Source organism: Bubalus kerabau, chromosome 8, assembly GCF_029407905.1.
Source record: "Bubalus kerabau isolate K-KA32 ecotype Philippines breed swamp buffalo chromosome 8, PCC_UOA_SB_1v2, whole genome shotgun sequence".
In the NCBI taxonomy this organism is placed as follows: Eukaryota; Metazoa; Chordata; class Mammalia; order Artiodactyla; family Bovidae; genus Bubalus; species Bubalus kerabau.
The window spans coordinates 71,759,429-71,783,528 of NC_073631.1; the positions used below are offsets into that span (position 1 = coordinate 71,759,429).

The 24,100-nt window shown below is 35.3% G+C and overlaps 1 protein-coding gene across 2 annotated transcripts in view; it reads left to right on the forward strand.

The window, feature by feature from the left end:
• HIBADH (3-hydroxyisobutyrate dehydrogenase) overlaps positions 1–24,100 on the forward strand; it is a 109,892-nt gene that overhangs the window by 18,122 nt on the left and 67,670 nt on the right. For both annotated transcript variants that reach the window (XM_055590527.1, XM_055590526.1), the window contains exons 3-4: positions 6,624–6,733; positions 9,640–9,761. In XM_055590527.1, coding sequence (XP_055446502.1) covers positions 6,624–6,733; positions 9,640–9,761 — 232 coding nt within the window. The remainder of the gene's footprint in view (positions 1–6,623; positions 6,734–9,639; positions 9,762–24,100) is intronic.

The following is a 24,100-nucleotide window of genomic DNA, read 5'->3' on the forward strand; positions in this document are numbered from 1 at the left end:
ACTCTGGGAGTTGGTGATGGACAGGGAGGCCTGGCCTGCTGCAGTCCATGGGGTTGCAAAGAGTTGGACACGACTGAGCGACTGAACTGAACTGAACCAGTATGTCTAGCAGAGCACCTAGTGCTGTGGAGAATAAAACAGGTTGAATGTGGCAATGTTTTAGATATGTCGTAGATAGCCAGACTAAAATTGGGAGGGAGTTTCTATTAAAATTGCATTTTGACAATAATAAAGTGCTGAAGCAGGTTTTGAGGGGAAAAATAATAAGTAACTGTTAAGAGCCATTTCATTTCTCATAGAAAACTACATAAATATTGCTTTTAAGGTTTGCTGACCTGCAAATAGAAATGCTGTAGTCTGAAATGAAAGTCATGTAGACAAGGTCTCTCGGACTCCTGAATAGAAATCAGAGGGTTCTAGGCACAGGCTCAGTCATTAGATTTCCCTTCTTTCCGTCTTCCTTGAGACACTGAAGTGGGTATGAGGAAGGAAAGACGTTGGGTTCTGGGTAGCTGCCCCTCCCAGAGTAGTGAATAGTGAAGACATGTCCTAGCTTCGTGCCTGCAGCTCCCACCCCTGACCACTGCATGCGGTGGGAAAGGTTCTGTGGATGCTTCAGTCTAAGGTGGCAAGCCTGGAAGGCAGGCTCCTCTTTTCCCACATTCTATCTCTGCTTCCCCTCAGAGTCTTGACTCTAAGGAGTCCTGTGTGTATTGATTGTAACAGCAGTGGAGGGCTGGGGGACGTGAAATTTAGATGAATGAAGGGAGAGGGGTGAAAAGTAAAAAAGCTTTGGGCCTGAGGGGGAATATTCTGTCGTAAATATCATAAAATGAAAACATTTGTTGATAAATGATTTATGCTGGCAGCTTAAAAACCATTTTGAACAGTGGCAGTGTCATTCAAACAAGTGTGATTTCTTAAGAGTCCTACTTTAAAAGATAGTGTTAATTTGGATGCATGACATCTGATATGTTAAAATGTCAGTATTATTTCATAGCTATATTTAGTTTTAAATGTTTGATAAAGGGAAAAGTGAGTTTCATTTTACCACTAAAAGATGAAGATAAGACTTGGGATTAGATGGGAAAATACAGGTGAAAACCTTGAAACCTCTGGCTATTGTCCACAGTAGTACAATGGATGGATTAGGAATTCAAAAATTCAGAGTATATTTGAGTTGGTGCTTACATTTTAAGGACAGATGTCCCTTTCTTCCCTTAATGTTACTATCTCAAGGGAAGTCCATGAAATGGCAGCCAAAGGAAACATAATTTTTTTCCCTCAAAGTTTGTGGAAAGCATGGCTAGTTGATTTCTAATGTCAACTGTGCTTTCAGTAGGAAATTTGCGGGAAGAGAAAGTACCAAACTAGACATATCTGGAGGATCAAAAAGCAATCACCTGGTTTTAAAGATCTTTGAACATCTTGAAGAAGTGCTGCTTCAATTTTTAAAAAGCAAAAACTGAGAATTTGTTGTTTCATGTAACTGAAGAGTTGGGGAGTGGTCTGAACCTAAGCATAGTTGAATCTTGGGTACAGATGTAAGCAGATTCATTTCTGTCTGTGTCTTGGCTCCCCTTTCCACAGGCCAGTCCCTCCCTCCCCTCAAGGTGCAAGGTGGCTGCCTGTAGCTCCAGGTGCAGAAGTGCTTTGGATGTGACCACCCTGGAGGGTTTCCTTCCAGCTGTACCTAGTAGTAAAAAACGCTACTGGGTTATGAAGGAAATTTGTACCTTTACATGTTAACGAATTGGGACATTTACAACTGGTTTAATATGTTATTTGTGGTCATTCCCATTAAAAAAACAAAAACAAAAAACCTATGCCTTCCTCTTGCAGTAACCCTTTGTTATGTCTTTATTTCTGTTGGAAACTCAGGTTTAACCTGGGCTTCCCTGGGTGGCTCAGCTGATAAAGAATCAGCCTTAAGTGCAGGAGACCCGGTTTTGATCTCTGGGTTGGGAAGATCCCCTGGAGGAGGAAATGGCAACCCACTCTAGTATTCTTGCCTGGGAAATCCCATGGACAGAGGAGCCTGACGGGCTACAGGTTTAACCCTGAATGCATCTTTGCAACTTATAGCATCTATTATAAGAATGTAACCCTGGTAATCGTCAGCCCTTTGGGTTTTAGAAATTATGAATCAATAAATGGTGAATGTAGTGGTTTAAAAGCACAAACCTAGGAACTTGACTGACTGGTCTCAAATCTCAGCTCTGAGTGACTTTACACAGATTAATGTCTTTCTATCAATACTTAAAGTGTCTCATAAAATGTCAATAGTAATAGTACCTTCGTTTTAGTTCTAGGAAACCTGGCACATGGAAAGTGCTATTATTGCTGCCACTGCTATTACTACTGATATGGTTGTTGCTTTAGTATCTATACTGTGTTTCTCCCAAATCTTCATCTCCAATATCACACATAGAAGTGCACCACTGTCTTGACTGAGTCACTGAGTCCAGAGTTGCTTGGAAGAGAATTTAGACATGTTTTTAAGTCAAAGAATGATGATAAAAGTTAAAACCAAATTAGGAGACAAAGAGGAATTTGACCGCATCCCTGCTTAAAAATATATTCTGCAGAGTGCCTTGTGTCCTGGACACAGAAGATAGCAGTTTCTCTTTTTAAGCATTAGTATCAGGGGCATGTGACTTGTGCTTTATTTTCATTGTCTAGGAATTTCCTTGGAGATGCCTCTGATTAGTACCAAAAGTCTTGAGACTTATGCAACCATTTCTGTGTGAGTTTTTCGGTTGAATGAAGCTTAATTGGATTCTCTCTAAAAACTTGGAAGCCATCTTGTTGTTCCTAGATTATAAGGCTGAACATGTTTGGTTAAGAAAGTCTCTTGGGATCTAATCTGGCATCCACTCAGGTCTCGTTAAATGGGAACTTTAAAAGCCTCTTGCTGAGTGGGCTTCATCATTGTTGACCAGATGTTTCAAGATGTAGGCACAAACCATTTCAGTCAATTTTTTTAAGGGTGGTGCAATGTTGAAGCAACAATATGCTTTTCTACTTGGAAAGATGAAAATACACAGAGTGGCATGTTTAACCAAGGTCATGTTCATCTTGTTTCTTTGCAAATATCTCTGTCCCACTTAGTTTATTTGGAAGCAGTGCTAAGAGCTTGACTTATGTGACTGTTTTGTCTAGAAAAGACAGCGAGATTTTTCTCTTTATGTAAAATTGCTAGGTTAATTGTTGTCTCCTTCCACTGATAATGTAAAAGTAATGTAATATGTAATGTAATGTAAAATATAATGTAAAAAGGAAAGTAATATAACTGTAGAAAAAATCCACAGTTACTTCAGATTACTGTGGACCCTGATGCCCGTCATCCCCTGCCCCCCCCACCCAGCAAAGCAGATTTTGTCTTCCATCTGTCCAGTCATCTATTCTTTATATTGTACACCTGCCCTTGTACTTACTAGCATATGGATGAAACTGATTGCAGAAATGCTTAAAAACTAGATAGCCTGAAGGGAACCAATCTCCTGTAATCAAAATTGAGATAATGGAAAAACTGTTGTTGTTTAGTTGCTAAGCTGTGTTTGTTTTGTGACCCCCATGGACTGTAGCCCACCAGGCTTCTCTGTCCATGGGATTTCCCAGGCAAGAATACTGGAGTGAGTTGCCCTTTAGTAAGGTCCTCTTAATTCACAGTGGTATAAGGAGGCAGTTGAAACTGTCAAGAATTTCTGGAATGGGCATGACAGAGCAAAGCCATGGTCCAGAGTCAGCCAGATCAGTGACCACCCACACGTGTGGGGGTGCAGAAGAGTCCTGAGTCGCTGCAGATGCTTCCTGTCCTATCAGTCCTTTTTCACAGAGGCAATACCTTCCTAGCATTTAAATTTACTCAATGTGAAAAAGTTTCCTTGCCAGAGTTGTCTTTCTCCTTTGGAGGTAGAAACCCTTAAAGATAACCTGAGTCAGTTTTCCTATTTTATAGGTTCAAAAACTGAAGTCAGAGAGGTTAAGTGATTTGCACAAAAGCACACATGACTTAGTGGCTGAGCTATAACTAAACCAGGGTCTCTGCCTTCTAAATTAGTGTTCCTTTCACTGATCCATGCTGTCTGTCTGTGCTTATCCATTCAATTAGCAAATGTAATTGAAGGGACTCTAATTAGTTTGGCTCCTAAAGGCTTTTGTGGTTAGTGTCGGATTGGCAATAAGGTTGTTTTTTTCCTGCCAGCTTTTGAGTCGTGGCCAGATTTTGTTAGTCAATTATTTGAGAGTCTTGAAGTCATCACATGGAAGGCAAGATGATTTGAATAACTGGACACACATGTCTGTCTTATCTGTCTAATAAACATGCCTTTTCTGTAGTGCAAATTAGAGACTGTTATAATGTACTGAATGTATATAGTCATTAGATATGGAGCAGTTGTGGCCAGTAGAGTGGTGACATTCCAGCTATCACTATCATTGTGTGTTTTTTCCGGACCTGTGAGCTTTGACACTACTTTCCTTTATAATTGAGGGGTTAGCAGTACTCTGGCAACCCAAGCATCCCAAGAAGCAGATGCTAAGGATGCAGGGGGCTGATTGGCCACCCCATGCACTTGGCAGTTGTATGAATTGGCAATGCCAATTCGTGAACATGAGAGGCTTGGAGGTGTGAAGTATTCCTAGATTTGTGAGCTAATCGTCAGGGTCCCTGAAGGCACGTCTCAAGGAGCTATCTAGATGGAATTGAATTTCCTTCAGTGGAAGAGACTCAATTCCTAAGAGAAAGTTTGAAGTTGACTCTTAGACCTCAGGGCTGAGGTCTTAGAATACAGGCCCGGAAAGATCAAGCGAGATGGAGCTGCGATAGAAGGAAAGGCCACTGAAAGGTACGTCAGCATTTTGTCAGTGTTTATGGCTTCATTTAAGTTGGGTGAATGGGTGGGGCTCTCTCCATGTAACCCATATTCTTGACACAGTCCAGAAGTAGGGGATTACAGCTCCTACAACCTTTCTTTTTCTTATCTTCTCATCTTACTGAACTTTTTTTTTTGCTTGAATAAACTTGAATTGTTTGCCAGGAAATAGTTGCCTCTTTTCAAATCTCAGTATTTGTTTGAGTGTAGGAAAGGTTTTCACCTAACTTAAGTATTTCTTTGTCATTGGATGGAAAAAAATGTTTTTTCTGGGATGATTTGTGGCAGATCCCTACTATATATCAAAATATACATGTTGTTGAATGTGCTGCATTGTAGACTAGAAAATACTGTCTTGCCTTTAGAATAAGAGAGACTATCTTTTTTCTTTTCTTTTGGTTTTTAGAGTCTGTGGTGTTTCACTTAATGTTAACACACAAAGTGACAGGACACTTGATTGTCTGAAATTTTGAAGTACAACATAGGAAATTCTGTTAAAACTTCCTTTATGTAGACTTTGATTTAGAAGCTGATAATCTCTTATGGAAAATTGAAATGTAACTGCTTCTAGTTCATAATATTTAGGTTGCACACTGTGTTTGGCTTCACACTCTTTCATCAGCTGTACATCAAAGACAAAAAGAAAACGTTTTGTATACTTCCACTGCATGAAAAACAGTCATTCCCATTCCCAAGATGCTTATGTGCCAGTTCACATTTCCTTGTAGAAAATATGTTTGTTTCTAATGCGTAAGTAAATCATCCTATGGAGAAATCTTTGATTATCCTCTTGATAATCCTTTGTCTTTTTTTTTAAGAGGAAAAAAAGCTTTGGACAGGAACTTTTATGACAGGGTGATGGATTCTTTCTGTTAAAGGGGAGTTTTACTCAAGAAATGATTTCCTGGTCTCTTTTGGCCTCTTTGGTGGCTGACCAAATTGGTCAGGTGTATCATGGTGTATGTATGTGAGAGAGCAGAGGATGTGGGGGATGTGAGTGAGGGCAGAGACACCCACGCTTGTATGCACGTATGTTCAGAGGATGGGACAGAACAGCTTTCCTGTGTGGTATGTTCATGGTCGTTGTTAAAGCAGAAGTCAGGGTTGCAGAGAGGGCGTACCTTGATGCCTGTTGGCTTGTCTTCCTTGTAAATGTGGTTTCCACAGGAGTCCTGGCAGCTCACGCTCTCAGACTTTCATGGTGGTCTCAGTCAGTGCAGTGCATGCTTGTCCTTGTTCTGACTTTAATGAAAGGCTTAATTTTTTTTTTTTTCTCTTGAAAATAGAGGCTGGAAGATAGTGGTAATGGGGGCTTGAGAATTTTCTTGGGGATTTTGCTGCTCATGAAATAACTGGTGAATCCTGTACTTCAGCTACCAGCTCTGTTATACTAGAATGTTTTTCTTAGAGCATCTACCAAGAAGTATGCTGTTTTAAGAGTTCAAGTTGGAGGAATCCATGAGAAGTGTGTCTGTTCCCAGGACTGTAGGATTTTGCCCTTTTCCCCCTCAACTCACTTCACACTTTTAAAAGTAAACAGTGGATGTGATTCCATAGAAACTGCATCTGTATGTGTGTAAGGAGTGGACTCTCTATTTTAGGCAGTAAGGGTTTTTTTTTGTCATTTGAAAACAAGTATTGATTTTTATTCACTGTTACTATTATAGGCATGCATAAAAAGTGGGTCCTACTTGTGCTCTAGAAGCATTTGATTTAAATAATGTGCCTTTGCAATTTTTTTTAAAGGTAGTGTCTTCCCCAGCAGATGTAGCTGAAAAAGCTGACAGAATTATTACCATGTTGCCCACCAGCATCAATGCGATAGAAGCTTATTCTGGAGCAAATGGAATTCTAAAGTATGTATTTCTCAACTGTAGATACGTTCTTTCTATGATAGTTTATGTATTTCACATTTGTTAGAACAGTTGTGAAATTGCAGTTATGTTTGTTAAGTCTTCTTGTACTGTTTTCTTATGTCTTAAAAGTGAATAATGTGGTTTCTCTCTCATTGTAAAGGGTTTATTTTTTCACTGAATTCAAGTATGTGACTTTTGGGAATGAATTTTTTTTTGCTTCTCTTTCTTTAACTCTTGCGTTAAACTTACACTTTCATTGGTAAGCTGTTTTAAGAGACTTTTTAAAGCTTGACTTTAAACTGTACACAAATGTTACAAGCATACTTTTCTTATGGTTTATAGAAATTCAGGAAAAGATTTCTATGAAAAATAAAACCAAGCATTGGAAAGAACACTATTATTTAAAATTTATTATGAAATTAAAAGTTACTGTATATCCTCTGGGTTAGTTCATCTGTAGTAAGAACTTAGAAAAGCTGGAATTAAAGATTAGCAGTAGCTCCCTGAATGATATATTATTTAGGCCAGCATTTCCTACCCAGTGCCTCACTTCAAGAACCTTTTGGTTAATTGGTGCCTGCTGCCAGACCCTTGTGGTTATATTAGGATGGCAGTGGTTGAATTCTCAGTTTAGTGTTCTGGTCTTACTGATTCCTGTACCTAACTTGTTTCATTGTTGAGTTATAGCAGAGAGCTAGAACAAACTGGTAGGCTCAGTAGACACATGAAGGGCTGAAAGAAAGGGTTTTAATTTCATGAAGCTGTAATGCATGGAATTTGAGGTTTTGGGAAACAGAATTGCTTTGGAAAACTAGCAAACTTAGAAGCAAAAGACACTTGAATATTAGGCAGAAAACTGATAAGATAAATGTTTAGATTTCAGAGAAGGTTGAAAGATACTCATTTTGGATGAAGCCCTCAGGCCCACAGTGTGTGTGGTCCTGAGGTGACCTAGCTGTGTTGTTACCTGGTCTGTTCCAATTATGGCCCTGCTTTACCTGTCAGGGAAAAGTCACTAAAAACTTTGTGTAGGCAAAATCCCATGTTAATTAATATCCTTTGTTAGGAATATGGTGGCCACCAACCAGGGTGGTTTTGTCTAGGGAGTGCTTTGAAGGAGTTTGGTTTTACACTGAACTGTAATTTGCTTCTCATGGGTGGTTCTTTATTTTCTTCTGGGTCGGGATCACTTCCCCACACCCAGTTGCATGTATAGTTTCTGAAATGATTTCCCATTTGATTAAAGATTTAAGATCTTAAAAATACTAATATCATAGAAGACTGGTAAACTTAATTTTCATATTTTAGGGTATATACATCCTGGAGTGATGTATAATAGAGTATGCTATTTCCTTTCTGTAGAACATACTCATTTACTACACTTGGACCAGATCAATTCATATGTCAAAAATTGTTGCTTAAAGCATTTTATGTGCTATTTTTTTTTCTGTAGAAAAAACATTTTTAATGGTTTTAGCAATAATTTTGTTTCCCCTTTAATATTTATATTTATTCAGTTTTAATTTTGCAATCATAGTTATGATTAAATGTCTTGCAGGTTAGTTTATCTGTAGTAAAAACTTTGGGAAGGTTAGCCATAGCCCTTTAAAAAAATTATAATTTAGGTCTGAGTTTCCAAGCTAGTGACAATAGCATAGATAATATACTGTAAGGGAACTCGACAGGTATATAGTCTGTATTTAGAGTGCAAACAAAACTATTACTTTAAAGTGAAAGTGAAGGTCACTCGACCCCATGGACTATATATTCATAGAATTCTCCAGGCCAGAAACTGGAGTGGGTAGCCTTTCCCTTCTCCAGGGGATCCATCCAACCCAGGTCTCCTGCATTGCAGGAGGATTCTTTACCAGCTGAGCCACAGGGAAGCCCTTTACTTTAAGAACGCCGTTTAAATATTGATGTAAAATATGATAATGAAAAGACTGCTTCCCCCTTTTACCAGTGTATATATATAAATTTACTATAAAGAACAAGAAGACTCTGAGATTTCTAGGTCCATTCCTATATTTTCCTTAGTATCTGTTTGATATTTTATTTTATCTTTACAAAATTACAATTATTAAAGAATATGCCATTCTAAAGCAAATGGCTAAATTTTAATTGCTTATATTTTTTCTACCTAGTGGAAATAAAATGGATATGTGAAATTTGCAATATGGCTTGTTAAAGACAAGTAAATTACTTTTTAAAGAGACCCAGCTATTTTACAAACAAAAATTTAAATCTTACCAAATAGCCCCTTTAAAGTTAATAGGTGTTTTAAATTGCTTACATCTTAGCTAACCTACATTATTATGGTTAATGTGTATTTCACATGAAACCAGAATTTATACCATGCAGTTTATTAGGTTACTTTGGTTTGTTTGAAATAGTTTGAGTTTACTTTGAACTGTAAGTGATCTGAAAATGAATTTGAGATTTTGAACCAGTTCTAATAACGAGCTTTTAAAAAATGTAATTTATTTCTGGCCGCTCTGGGTCTTGTAACTGTGTAGGCTTTTCTCCAGCTGCAGCAAGCCGAGGCTACTCTCCAGTTGTGGTGTGCAGGCTTCTCAATGTGATGGCTTCTCTTGTTGCAGAGCACAGACTCAGTAGTTGTGGCACAGGGGCTTAGCTGCTGTGCGGCATATGGGATCCTCCCTGATCAGGGATCTAAGCCATGTCTCCTGCAATGGCAGGCGGATGGTTTACCACTGAGCCACCAGGGCAGTCCCTCACAATGTTTCTAATATTTACACCAGAGACTTCCTTGATATCTGGCAGCTTTTAGCAGATTCTGATTCTATAAGTAGTTGCATGAAAGACTTGTTCAGAGTTGTAAACTATATTTTTAAAACTATAAAACTGTACTTTTAAAAAAACGATGTTTCTGTTTGTTTACTTAGAAAAGTGAAGAAAGGCTCACTATTAATAGATTCCAGTACTATTGATCCTATGGTTTCTAAAGAGCTGGCCAAAGAAGTTGAAAAAATGGGAGCAGTTTTCATGGATGCCCCTGTTTCTGGTGGTAAGTGGTAGCTAAAATAGATGCACACCTATTCTGTTTGTCAGAAGTAACAATTACCATTTTTTGGTACCCAAGATAATCCAATTATTTTTAGAATTATTGCAGATTCTGTTTCCTCATTACAAATAAAAACAAACCAAAACTGACTTATGTTGTTTAGCCCTCTCAAAATACAATGCTTGTTCTAAACTCAGATAAAAGGATGTTACAGCTTTGAAGAGCTGTGAATTTTTGATCCAGAATCCTGTGGGTAGGGCTGGATCGATTGCTAGAAAATTTTAACTTTTCAGAACAGATTCAATAAATAATTAGCCTGAATAATCTTATAACTATTAAAGAAACTGAAGAAGTAGCAAAAAAGAGAAAATGATTTCATGAGGAAAATACTAGGCCCAAGTGATTTTACCAAATGTTAACCAAAATTTCAAGGAGCATACCATTTCAACTTTATATGAACTTTCCCAGACAATTAGAAAAGAGGAAATGCTTCCTAAATCATTCTGTAAGATGTATATAACTCTGATAATTAAACCAGTTAGAAACATTATGAGAGAGAAAAACTATAGGTCTACATCAGTCATGAATATAGAAGTAAAAACTTTATAAAGTACATTAACAAATGAAATACAACCGTGTATGAATGAGATCAGACACTGCAACCAGGTTCAGTTTATCTCATGTATGTATAGATAGCTTAATGTTAGAAAATTTATAAATAAATTTTACCACAATCTCAATCAGAGGACAGGGAGCTAATAAAATTCTAAAAGCTTAATATTATATAAAATACTAATATGGATATCTAGGTATTTTGGAATGGCAAGATTATGATTTTCTATAATTTACAAATTTTTCAGAATTACTGTGTAATCAAATATATATGCACATACACATACATATGTGCATACATATATACACATACGTATGTAATTATAGCGATATGGATGAAATAACAATTTTATTCCTGTTAAACATGGTTATTGGCTTTGGAATTAAAAAATAATGAAATATAATAATTTAAATCAGTTTCTTTTTCATAAAGAACCTAGTGGGCTTGTAAAGGAATCTTATATCCCAAACCCTTTTGAGTATAGAAAGTGAAAGTCACTCAGTCGTATCCGACTCTTTGTGACCCCATGGTCTATACAGTCCATGGAATTCTCTAGGCCAGAATATGGAGTCGGTAGCCTTTCCCTTTTCCAGGGGATCTTCCCAACCCAGGGAGCAAACCCAGGTCTCCTGCATTGCAGGCGGGTTCTTTACCAGCTGAGCCACAAAGGAATCCCAAGAGTACTGGAGTGGGTAGCTTGTCCCTTCTCTAGTGGATCTTCCCAACCCAGGAATCCAGCTGGGGTCTCCCGCATTACAGATAGATTCTCTACCAATGAGCTATCAGGGAAGCCCTTTTAGTATAGGTGGAGGTATAAATAATTTTTAGCCCCTATAATTGTTATATTGAATCATCTCAGTAGAATTTTAGGTATAAAGATTTATAATGTGGTATGGATCTTTGATTACAAAATACTAATAAGCAATTTTAAGCTTGGTATTGGAATAGATTCAGTAAATGAACAATTCTTTGTTCTTTGGTTCTGTAATTTAATTTGAAAATTGATATGGTACATATTAGTTGATCTTATTGATTGATCTTTTGCTTCAAGAGTATAGCCTGAAATTATCATTTGATAATGAAAAATACAATAAATTAAATAACATTAATAAATAATAAAATAACATTGATAAAATAAATAATAAAATAAAATTAATAATAATAAACTAGTAAGCAATTTTAAGCTTGGTATTGGAATTTATTTATAGAATAGATTCAGTAAATGAACAATTCTTTGTTCTTTGAGTGGTTCTGTAATTTAATTTGAAAATTGATATGGTACATATTAGTTGATTGATCTTTTGCTTCAAGAGTATAGCCTGAAATTATCATTTGATAATGAAAAATACAATAAATTAAATAACATTTAATAACATTAAATATTATTTTAACATTTAAAATACAGTCTTCTTTGTGATAAAACTGAGATTACTCCTCGTCCTTATCAAGTTATTTTTATCACAGTTTTTTGGTTTTAGAGTATAAAAATGCTAATTTGTAAAAGTTTATTCACTTCAGACTGATCTGTATTACAGATTGAAAATTTTGTGTAGAGACGGTTTGTGATAATTTGTTGCTTGACACATCATCATTATGAGTTTGGCTAGCATATAATAGAAACTTATGTTTGTCTTCTCATTGTTATTATTTTTATATTTTTATATGGGTTAAAAATGTCTGCACTTTCTCAGTTAAAATAGAGGGAACTTTCTGTAAGTTAGAGTTAGCAGGTTTAAAAATCATTGCATTTTAACTAAATAAAATTTAGGAAAAGGGACCTGGGAAAAGTCTGGGTTAGGCACCCAAATGGGCTTACAGTTTTACAGAGGTTCTATGTTTGTCAGTTTTAAAACATATATTGTTTGAGGTAATTGTAATAAAATCCTTAAAAAAATTCCCCCATTTTTATCCTCCTCCCCCCACTCTTCATTTGTTTCTTATCTTAGACTTAAAAATGCATTTTTGTGTAATTATATAGAGGTGTTACCTACAAATACAGTAGTATTCTGAAAATTAAAATGGGAACACATTGTATTCCTATTCTGTGGTTAGCATTTTAAAGAGAACCTTTTTTAAAACCCAGATGAAGAATTTGAAGTTGTACAGATTTTTAAGACAGTGATTTCTTCAGTCCAGCACCTTCTGCTTTCTGCTAGCTTTTATTCAATTTTATTTGTTTTATATAACTTAAAAAAAAATAAAAAGCAAATGATGCTTAAACTGTTCTACTTATCATCCTGAAACCATTGTAAATAACTGTTATATGCTTGTACAGTTATCGCTTTGTACCCTAGATACTACTTTATAAAATATTTTGACATGCCTCAACCGATTTTGGTGCTTCCTTTTTTAACTTCCCCAGCCAGGAATCGAACCCTTTCAGTGAAAGCACAGAGTCTTAAACCACTGGACCAGCAGGGAAAGCCTGGTGCTTCCTTTTGAAGCTGTGAAACATGCCTTTACCAAAGCCCATATTACATTATATTTATAGGTGTTGATTCTCTTCTTCCTGTAAAGCTTAATCTTTTTGAGTGCAGGGAGTAACTTTTTCCCCAAATTTTTATTAAATGTGAATTTATATACAAAATATTTATAAAATTATAAAGGTGCAAACTATAAGTGTACATCAGGCCCATGTGTTCCCCCCTTCCAGTTTAAGAAATAAAGCCTTACTATTACCTTTGAAGTTCTTATGTGTTTCTCCTACTCTTTGTCCTATCTGGTGTGGGTATTAATACTTAATTTGACCTTTCTGGATATTTAAAAAGAGGGTAACACCAGATCTGATTCATACACCTGATTCTAGGCTAGTGAAGGATTTTAAGTTCTGGAACTGGAACACTTATGTTAAAGATCAGCTGGAAACCTTGTAGATGATTGACAGATCCAAGGAGAATCATTGGAATTTGGAATTAGATTTGACTGTTTTTAGTAAATACTCTTTAAGCAAGGAAGAAAGGAAATTGGTTAGTTCATATAATTCTACCACCTTTAGTTTCATTTTCTGTTGTACTTCTGTTGATAAATTGAAAGATCTTCACTTTTACTTTTAAGTTCCGGAGAACCTGGAACTTAAAAATAAACGTGAAGGTCTTCATTTTTTTCTTTAGTGGAATGTCTTATACTTAAATTATTGTATTTATATAATTCTTACAGTGTTATATACTGTTTTCTGATCATATATTCTAATATTCTCTTTTATGCTGATGGGACCTTGATTGCAAGGGACATGCTTCATTCTTCCTTTCATGCAATAAACATTTATTGAGTACTTGCTATGTACTAGGTATGTTCTAGGTACTAGAGAGAGAGCTTTGAAGATACTCAACATCTTTTGTCTTATGGAGCTTATTATTTGATCAGAATAGAGAGGATAAACAAACAAGAATAATTTCAGTAATAAGGACGATAAAGGAAAAAACAGAGTAAACCGTTAAGGCGACAGACCAAGGGGATGACCCTTTTACATTGAGTGGACAGGGAACCTTCTCTGGGCAAGTGACATTTAAGCAGAGATCTGAACACACAGGTCCAGGGGTAGACTGTTCTCAGTGGAGAGAGGTACTCTGTAAAGTAAGAGGTACTCTGTACTTGTTCTGAGGCATGAACAAACTTGGTATGCTTGTGGAACGTTTGTCTTTGTATTGCTAGGACTTAGCAGGTAGTTTCACTCGGAGTTAGTTAAACTGGATCACCTGTATATTGATTCCCTATATGTCTAATACCATGCCTTTGTTTAACAGTTTGTTTATTACAGTAAAGCTAACCAGGATCTCTGTCTGTTAGCCATGACACTGGCCTCATAAGTATGATGCCCTAATCTGTTTATCTGTCTTGTGTAAATCACATTTTTATGAAAGTTGTAATCTTTAATGTGAAGTGTTGTTTAGTGACACCATTTTGGACACATGCATTTTTTTTTTGGTGGGGGGTGTGGTCTGCTACCACCAAGTTAGTTCCAGTTTGACCAGCTCTCTTGTATAATGAATGCTAGATATAAAGCAAATTTAAAACTATTGTTTGTAATTGATATCTAAATACTGTTCTTTCTGTGCCAAGGGCATAATTGTAGCATTTAACTGTGCTTGAATAATTGAAGAATAAGATCACTGATTACATAGTATGTCTATAGGTTTGCACAGAAACCTTGAGTTGAAGTGACTCTGAAATGGCTCTTGTAGATAGCCCAAGGCTTTCTGTGCTGGCCAGCCTCATTGATTTGCTAAATTGTATTGCCCTGGTTAGGATTAATGTCAAAATTAAATAATTGAACTTGTGTGTATATGTTTGTATAACAGTTCCCAACCAGGAAACCAGATTTTATACTCTACTTGGCTGGGTTAAATTTTAGTAATTTGTTTGAGGTATTCTTAGAATATGGAATAGTAAGCACAAGACCTATTAAGGAGTTTCTCTTAGAGTGCTAGACTTGCTTGCTTAATTCTTCAATGAAAGTCTCACATAGACTCCATTATTGTTTTTAAAATCAAATGTGCAAGTCTTGGCCTTTACCGTTCACTGAATTGGATACCTACTGTTTTTCCACTCGACCTGTATCTAATTTATGGTAAAGGAAGCACAAAAACAAAATTTATTTATGTTTTGGCACCTAACACCACACCATTATGGTTAAGGGTCTCTTGGCATTTCCATTAAAACATTTTCTTAGAGAGGTTTATAGCTTGGCAATTTTACTTTGCTTTGGGCTGAAACATTGTTATTTCTGTCCAAAAGCAAATTCTTTTACCAAATTTCATATAACTTAATTTACCGTGGTTTGTAATGTGTGTGTTGGGGGGAAGAGCTATCATAGGAGGTCTTTGGTGCTCTCATAAGCTATTTGATTACACAGTAGTATTTTGTACAGTATTCATTGTTGAATTTTAGTCTTACCTCAGTAATATTGTTTTTAATGTTTTGAAATAAGTTGGTTTAACATGATTCAGATAATTCATTTTCATGGGTTCTTTCCTTTAAAGAATTGTATTATTGTGATGATTTTTAGTTCTTTTAAAATTATCAGTTTCTATTTTTTATTATAAAACTTAGAAGTACTTTGTGGCATTGACTTCTGTATCAGAAACTTGGATTATTTTATCTTAAAAGGCTAAAGTAAGCCTCTCCTTGGTCTGATTCAATGGTATTTAAAACTTTAGTAGTAACTCAAATAATTAAATTTTTCTTTAACTTGATTTAATGGATAAATCTGTTTCTTTAGAAGTGACATAAGATTCATCAGTACCAGTATACCCAGAAATGAGTTAATTTTGTTATCCATTTGCATTTACCCATAATTTTACTTATCACCCTGGATCCATTAAGTATCCCTTCTGTCTCTGGAGAGTACATTTTGCCTGGGATTTTCTCCAGTTCGCACAAAGTGGTTCAGAGATGTTTGGTAAATAAATTCCAAGGATTTCTTTGAAATTAGTCCCAAAGAAGAGGTGCCCATAAAAGCTTCTTTTTACATTCTTTGGCATGTCTGAAACTCCCTTACAACAGTTGTTGTGGAGAGTCCCTATATAAGGTGTTAATGAGTTCTTAACATGTATAGAGAAGACTGCTGACTCACTGCCCAAGATAACATGGTTGAGCTAGCGTTAATAATTTGTCTCCTAAGAAAATAGTGGAGGAATGGGATAGAGAATGCAGGGTGATCACTTCATTCAGTGTTCATATTATTACTATCAGTTATTGTTGGTAATAATTATTATTGCTAACAACAACCTAGTTTATTTCTAAGAATTTACTCGCTTGCAGTTTGCAATTCCCTCATCTCCAAATCTGCAGGCCAGATTTTAACTGCATCTCAATTTGTAGTCAAGTAACTATTACCAGAGTTGCTCTTGCCAGGCTCTACCCTGTGGTGGAGGGACACTGTGTTCTCTTCACATGGTTCTGTTGGAAAGCGCATGGATAAGGCAGGGGTCCTGCCTCAAGTAATCCTGGGGTATTTTTAATGTCCTTTAATTGCCATTCAGGATGTAAGTCAGACCAGACACAATTGGGTCTGGTCACATAGTTTAGAACTGCCTAGCAGTGTTTATATAAAGGTGAAATAGATTTGGCAAATAAATCTAAGTCTATTAATCGTATATAATTTATTTTTCATTAACATCTATTGATTCCTTAGCAGCATGAAATTAATTCCAGTACCCCTGATGTATTATATGTCTTTATTTTGTTTTGCTTGTTATCCCTGGATAGCTATTGGGGGGAGGTGAGAGGAGGCAATGGAATTAAGAATTTGACAAGGGCTTTGTCATCACAAACTGTTACCAGATTTATTTGCAGTTTTATAGTTGTCTGATTTTCTTAAAGTTTGATAATATCAGCCGATGAAAAGTATATTACATAGAATTTAATACCTTCTCTGTATATATTTGTCATACAGTTCTATTTTATTTTACATTCTTTGGGATATTTTAATTGTGAAAAATTTAAATTTACATGCACATTTCTTGGAGGCCATCCTCCCAACATGGCCAGTGAAGGTTTGATAACCAACTCACCATCTCTCTTCTGCGTTAAGTAATTTAAATTGACCTGAAGGTAGAGAGTTTTTGTTGTTATTTTGTATTTAGCTCAGGTTATATCCAGCAAGGGAGAGGTATGGACTCTATTCTAAGAGTATTAAGAATTTTAAGATTTGCACCTGACATCTTTTTTATAAATTAAGTTGTTGCCTATTAGTTGTGGTCTTCAGAATGTTTATCCATTGCAGTCTCTAAGACAGCATTGTTCTTATGGAGTTGTGAAACACAATATGAGGCCAGGCATATGAGTGGTTTTATCATTAATTATGTTTCTTTTCCACTAATTCTTATGTGTGAGGGTAATACTCGTTCTCAAGTGGCCAACATTTTAATGTACTATGTACATATAGTAAAAGTAGAAAAATAATCTTGGCAGACAACTGAAATAGTTAATTTGCTTTTCTAGCCAAGATAGGTTTATAAAACTTTCTGAAAACTAAGAAATGAGAGAATTTTTCTTTGCATTAGTGCCACATTAACCCTTTACCTTAGGCTATAAAAATTTCCTTGCAGCGTTTTTTTCATTAGATAAGCAGCTAGAGGAAGAAGGATAGTTGATTTATTGTAATTGTGAAATATCTGCAAACACTCAGATAGTTGAATTATTTTGACATAAAATCCTGAGTAGAGATGAGATTTTTCTTTAAAAGTAAATGATAATTTTGAGGCCAGAATAGAAGCAACAGTATAGTTCTGGCTTTGAGATCCTGTAATCTTTAGTAGCAAACACTTAAAAACAGCATTTAGAAATTTTTAATGGTATCTTATGGGCTTTAGTTGGGCTGTACTTTTATATTCTTACTAGTACTAGTATAAAATCAACAACTTTTCATGATTGGGCATTTACATCTTAAATCTTACACCCTGCTCTGTTGGGAAATAGATCCGACAACACTGAGTATTTTGAAGTTAATAGAAATAGCCTACTTTTATACAGAAAAGTTGCTTTATGTAATATTCAAGGGCTGGTGGACAAGGGTGAGAGTAAGGGTAGAGGGAGGCCAGGTGGGTGCATGTCGAGGATTGAGAACGCTGACATTGTCCTTCTCCATTTTAGCTGGTAGTTTGGAATAAAACTGCAGAATTAAATTTTTTGGAATCGTTACTACCCCAAGTGGGAATGTAAACTATATTGAACACAATTTATGTAGCCTGTTAAGAAGTCAACCGAACACTAGTTAATTAGTTTACATTATTACATCACTTCTAGTAGAGACTCAAACTGGTACCGAGTAAGAGGAGCTCTATCAGGTGAGCTGACTGCTGCCCATATGGGGCTTTAAGATAATGATGAGTTTAAATTTCCTCTTAGAGCTAAGTGAGAATAAAACTGGAGGCAATAAATACTCTGGGCCAAAGCCATTAAATGAAAAAGCTGGGAATTCTCCAGCTCTTGACTTAAATTGTTTGTTTATCAGCTGGCGCCTAGTCTGGAGTCAAGAGCTGGAGATTTCTATCTGTGACAGAACTTTGAAACTCTTGCAGGACACTTTCATTTCAACTTAAGGTAACTTGAGTTTATAGCTTTGGCTTTAAAGATTACTAATGATTTACTCATTTCCTTACCATTTAACCAGAGTGGACTTTTTCCCAGGAAGGGATCTGTGTTTATTTAGGGCCTTTGTCTGCGGAGGGATTAAAAGGCAGCCCACCAGCATTGTGAACTTGATGGTAATAAAAGGTCACCAAAACACACCATAAAAACATTCTTACCATGGAATTAATTATACAGTGTAATTTTACAAAGCAGTTCAGTTACTCCATCCCTACACCCCCAATTCTTAAGTATTTCATCTTTTAAAAATTAGAGCTTTGGTACAGTTTTAGGTTTTTGAAAAAAGAAAAAATGTTTGGCTTCCTTTATGATATTTAAACACTAAGGATGTTGTCACATGCAGTTAATTGCTTAAAATTTTTAAAGTTTTAAAATAAAAATTAGTTGTCATTATTAAACGGCAGGATGAATAACTTGTTTAGGAGGAAGGTAGAGGAGTCTGAAGGGGTGGTTGGTGTTTTCATAGAACAGCTCAGTTTCTAAAAATCTAAGCTTCGTTAAAAAAATTTTTTTTCTGTGCCACCAGGTGGCATTATATCCAAACCTGCTTGTGATAAAGGGAGGATTTTAAAATACATGCTTTTTGTTCAGGAGAGGTCATAATACTTTCTCTAGATTTTGTTTTTGAAGTTAGCTTAAAAATACATCTAATAGCAAGGTTGATTAAATGTCACTCTCCAAAGAACTGAAAAGATTTCTGAACTGCAAATATTTGTGTTTAGGTAGTTAATACTGAAATGAAAGTAAATTAGAACGTTGAGACATTTGCAGAGGATTACCTTTTTTTTTTTTTTTTAAATAAAATGAACATTTAACAGTTGGATATCTTTTTGGTTTTGTTTTACTTGTCTAAATCCTGGAGAGAGGATCCTGCCTATAAAACCCTCACAAATGTTGCAAAAATCCGCTCACCCCTACAATGTGGCAAATCAGTGCCCTCCTCCCCTCAACACCCACCTTATAAAAGCGGTGTCAGCAGGTTTCACTGTATGGGAATTTTTAAAAAGAGGGAAGGACCTCTGAAACGTGCAAGTTGGTCCTTTTCACGAGCCTAACTATAAGATTCATTAGGCAGTTCACGTTCATGTCTTAAAAGCTGTTTTTGGGAAAGTAAATTCTTGCATTTTCCTGTACTGATTTTGAGGGAGTCTTTATAGTCTTTTGAGTCAGCCCATTTTAAGAAAATGATAATGTAAAAGCAGGGGAAAAAAGGCTCACTATAAATTTTAATAAAAAAGATTCTTTCATTAAAATATAGTAATGTTCTATTCTTATGAACCCATATATAAGTTAATAAACTCTTCAGAAAAAAATTGTATGGTACAAGTATTCAGGTGCCACAATATTTTGTCAATAAATAAGGTTCAGTGTACATTCTATTGATTTTTATCCTTTTAAAAAATGTGTTCACTGTACAGAGAGATGTTTAATGCTTAGCTTTGATTATTTATTAAAATGCTTTATGAAATGTTACTCAATTTATATTCTCACCTCTTCCTCTGTGGCTTCTTAGTGTGTACAGCCTGATTAAGAAATATGTATGTTTTCAAATTAAGTGTTTGACCTCCCACTTTGATGTTCCTGCTTTTATATATACACACAGAAACACAACACAACCCCTCTCCTTCCCTATATTTTGAATAACTTGATTGTAATGTGCATTGTACTAAAACTAAAAACATACAAACCTTCAGTATTATCAGGAAAACTTTGTTTTAAAAATAAGGAAAATTTCATATTTGAAACTTGACAAAAGGTGTGCATGACACTTAACACTGAATATTTTACTTTTAAACTTGATACAACAGTTTGCTTCTTGGCTTTGTTGTATGCTGATATTTCTACTTATTTAACATCAAAAAGCTGTAGTGGTTTTTCTTTATAGATTGTGCCTGTGTTCTGGAATTGCCTCCTGCTGTCCATGAATTGCTTCTTGTTTTTTTTTGTTAGAATTTCTCACCAGGGTTTTTGTGAGCTATGTAGCCAACATTAAGGGGGGGCAGGGAGAAGAATTTGATACAGTAGGCTGGATTAGTAAAAATTATACTATTTATAATTATAATTGAGTCAGTCTCCTGGCTCAGTGTATCAGTTTTATGTAATAAGAATAAGCACATGCAAATCTCCTGTAATAATATGCATATGTAGTTACCTACAATGACTGTTTTTTAATTTATTTCTAAAATATTAAATGACTTATTTTGCTGAAATTCTAGAAATCTACTTTTTCATTAAAAAATGATAGAAAAAAATCCTTATTCTTAGGGTGTGTGTAATTTAGTAATGAAGCATTAAGATTTTGGCTTCTTTCATTTCAGTTGGAAATAGTACTGGTGTAAGTGAGTGTTGCCATGGGAACCTCCACATAGATATAAAAGGCAAGACTGTCTAACTGGAGGAGGAGGGGCGATGTTCTCAAATACCAATGGCTTTAAATGATCTATTTTATGTATATGTTGGGGGTCTAGAGGGAGCTAGGATAAGAAGGGAAGAAAAAGTAGTGTAGAAAGTAGACATTAAAGTTAAAACCGTGTACTCGTACTTTTGGAGTCTCATAGATGGAAGTGTTTTAAAATTTAAATGGATGAAATGTGACTCCTGATTATTTGTATCATTTGCATATGTTGGGGAGTATCTGCATATCTTATTTTTAAATTGTATTGATGGAACATGTTTAACTTAGTTGATTTTAGATAAAATATTTAATTCTGTGAAATTTTATTGGTTGGAAACTGAGGATTTCAATCTCTGAGATGGCTTTAATTATAAATTTTTATTAAAGAGTTTAACATGTTACTTAATTTTATCTGATATCTGAAAAAAAATTTTTTTAACTGTAACTTTGCTGATGAGCAGTTAATGTGGGCTTTCAAAGGAAAACTGAGTTTTAGACTTCATAGTATTTTTAATATTAGATTTTTTTAAATTAAAGAAGTTTTTGCTTTTCTATAAATATGGGTCAAGGAAACAATGATTTACTGTATTTACATGTATAATATTGTATGGTTTTCTAAAATAAAGAATGAAAATAGCAAAAGCAAGCATCAAATCCTTTTATATCCTCAGGAGCACATGTAGCTGCTGACAAACAGGTTTAGAGAACAGCCAGTTTCACTGTTACGTAACGGTTTTTGTTTTTTGCATATTTATGCTACAAAAAGCAGTGAAATTGTGCCAAACAGGAGGTAGTGTGGTAAAATGCAACATTATTATTGCAGTTTTAACACTATGGATTTTGGTTATCATATATCCGTGTAAAAAAAAGAAAAGACATTAACCTGACAAAAACTGTTTAAGCTTACCTTTTTAGTCTTTCCAGAGAAAAAGTAAAGCTGCCAAGGTCATAAAACATCCGGAAGTTTTTAAATTAAAAAGTAATTTAAATTTTTTTAAAGGGAGGGGGGAAACAGGAGGAGAAGGCGGGGAGACCGCACACTGCTCCCCAGGTCTGGCCGAATCTGATGTAAATCAAGCAGCAGTGGAAGTGTATTGTTTCCAACTCCACACAAACAATGCTGGCATCTCCTGGGGGTGGGCGGGTATTGGAGTAGAGAGGGGTGTTGAGAAGTGAAATGGAATGCAAAGAGTTGAGTCGTCAGTGGATTCTGTGGCTTAGAAAACAACGGGGTTGAGAGTAAAGAAGGAGAAAGTATGTTGGCATATACAATTAATGAAGGGAAACCTTCAAGGGGTGTGAAACAGTTCATAACTGTGAGAGAAGGCTTAGTTGCCAGTACTCTTCGGTCTTTTTTTTTTTTTAAAGAGATTGCATGAGGCCCTTAAACTGTAAAATGTTCAGCAACCAAGATACATCACGCTCACTTTTAAGTGTACTTTTGGCATGGACTGTCGGCTTAGACTTGATTTCTTATACAAAAAGATGAAGAAAAACTTTCTTGGAAAAATAGATAAGAGGGATAAAAAGTCAAGTTTATTTTAAAAAATATTTAAGAAAATGAAAGGACAATGACATCTATGTTGTTCTTCTGTTTCAGTTTGTGTCTGCTACCTCCCTTCCCCCGCTTTCTTGGAAAAAATCTGACAATCTTAATGCAGTGAAGCGTAATGAAGTGGAAAGCACATAGCCTTATCAATAAGTGGATTCAAAATATATTTAACCTCCTTAAAATTCATAATACAGAAATTTTTAGAAGGCAGGTAATATTTATTAAGTACCTTTGGTGTGTCTGGCTATCATGCTAGGTGGTTTGTGTATTTTAAATCATTTAATCCTTATAGCAACTTCGTGAAATGTGGGCTGTCCTCACTTTTTTTTAGTGTGAAAGTTGAGGCTCATTTGGAAGGTATGATATGACAAACTGAAATTATTATAAGAATTAGCCAAATATAGCAAGAAGACATTTTAGGTAGAGAGTTTTATTATGAAAGGAGTAGTACTTTCAAATTTGGAATTTCTTTGGTTGCTAGAATAACAAAAAGCCTTTTTTTTTAATAATAAAAACAAGAAATCAGCAAAATAGTTTTTCACATTCCATTGATATCACCATTCAGTGACTTCCCCCCTTCCCCTGCCACCCAATATAGAAGAAATTATTACCCAACTGAAAAAACAAAACTTCAATAATTTAAATCAGTTTTGGTTTTGGTCTTCTATGCTTGAATCTAGTCAATGACAAGAATAAAAGGGACAAGAAAATGCAGAACCAGAAGTGAAAGCCAGAAGTTTTAAACCCTCTAAAATAACTTCCTTGGAAAGAAGATTAAAAGATGCCAGAGGGTATCTTTTTAGCTATGTGGTTGAAGTATGAGTACACAGACAGTTTTACATATGTTCACTCTTTTAACTTTTTTATTTTAAAAAATAAATTATTTATTTAAGTATACTTTTACAACTTTTTAATCACCAAAAATTGGCCTTTACAAAAATAATGTTTAACTGCATGTATACCTTTTTTAGTATGTTTATAGTATTCAACATTAAGCTTTGTGATTAACAGTGTATCAAAGTTTATTGCTCAATAATAATAAAGTACAGTATTTAGTCTAATTTCACATTATAGCTATCATCATGTGTTTTACTGAAAGAATTATAACGTATTGGGAGTTAATGGTTTTTATCCTGTCATATTTTTATACCCTCTCAATATGCACAGTTCTTCAGTCATATTATTAAAAAAATCTGTCCCAACAGCTTTTGCAGAAGGCCTTTAAGAGTTGTGTGTGGTATGTGAGTGTGTCTGTCTTTCAATAGTTTTATTCTATTATTGAAGTTATTTTCTAAACGTAATTCACATTAGTTAAAAAAATGAGAGAGGTACAAACAAACCCATACTCCTCATAGCTTAAGTATAAAACATAGGTTTCATCGAAAGCTATAGGAAAATGTTTATTACATTTTACTTTGCCAATTTTTCTTTGAATTTTGTAAAGATCAAGTGTGTTGAAATGCGATATGCTAGTATATATTTGGAATACAAACTGCTGCTGCTGCTGCTGCTAAGTCGCTTCAGTTGTGTCCGACTCTGTGCGACCCCATAGACGGCAGCCCACCAGGCTCCTCGTCCCTGGGATTCTCCAGGCAAGAACACTGGAGCAGGTTGCCATTTCCTTCTCCAATGCATGAAAGTGAAAAGTGAAAGTGAAGTTGCTCAGTCGTGTCCGACTCTAGCGACCCCAT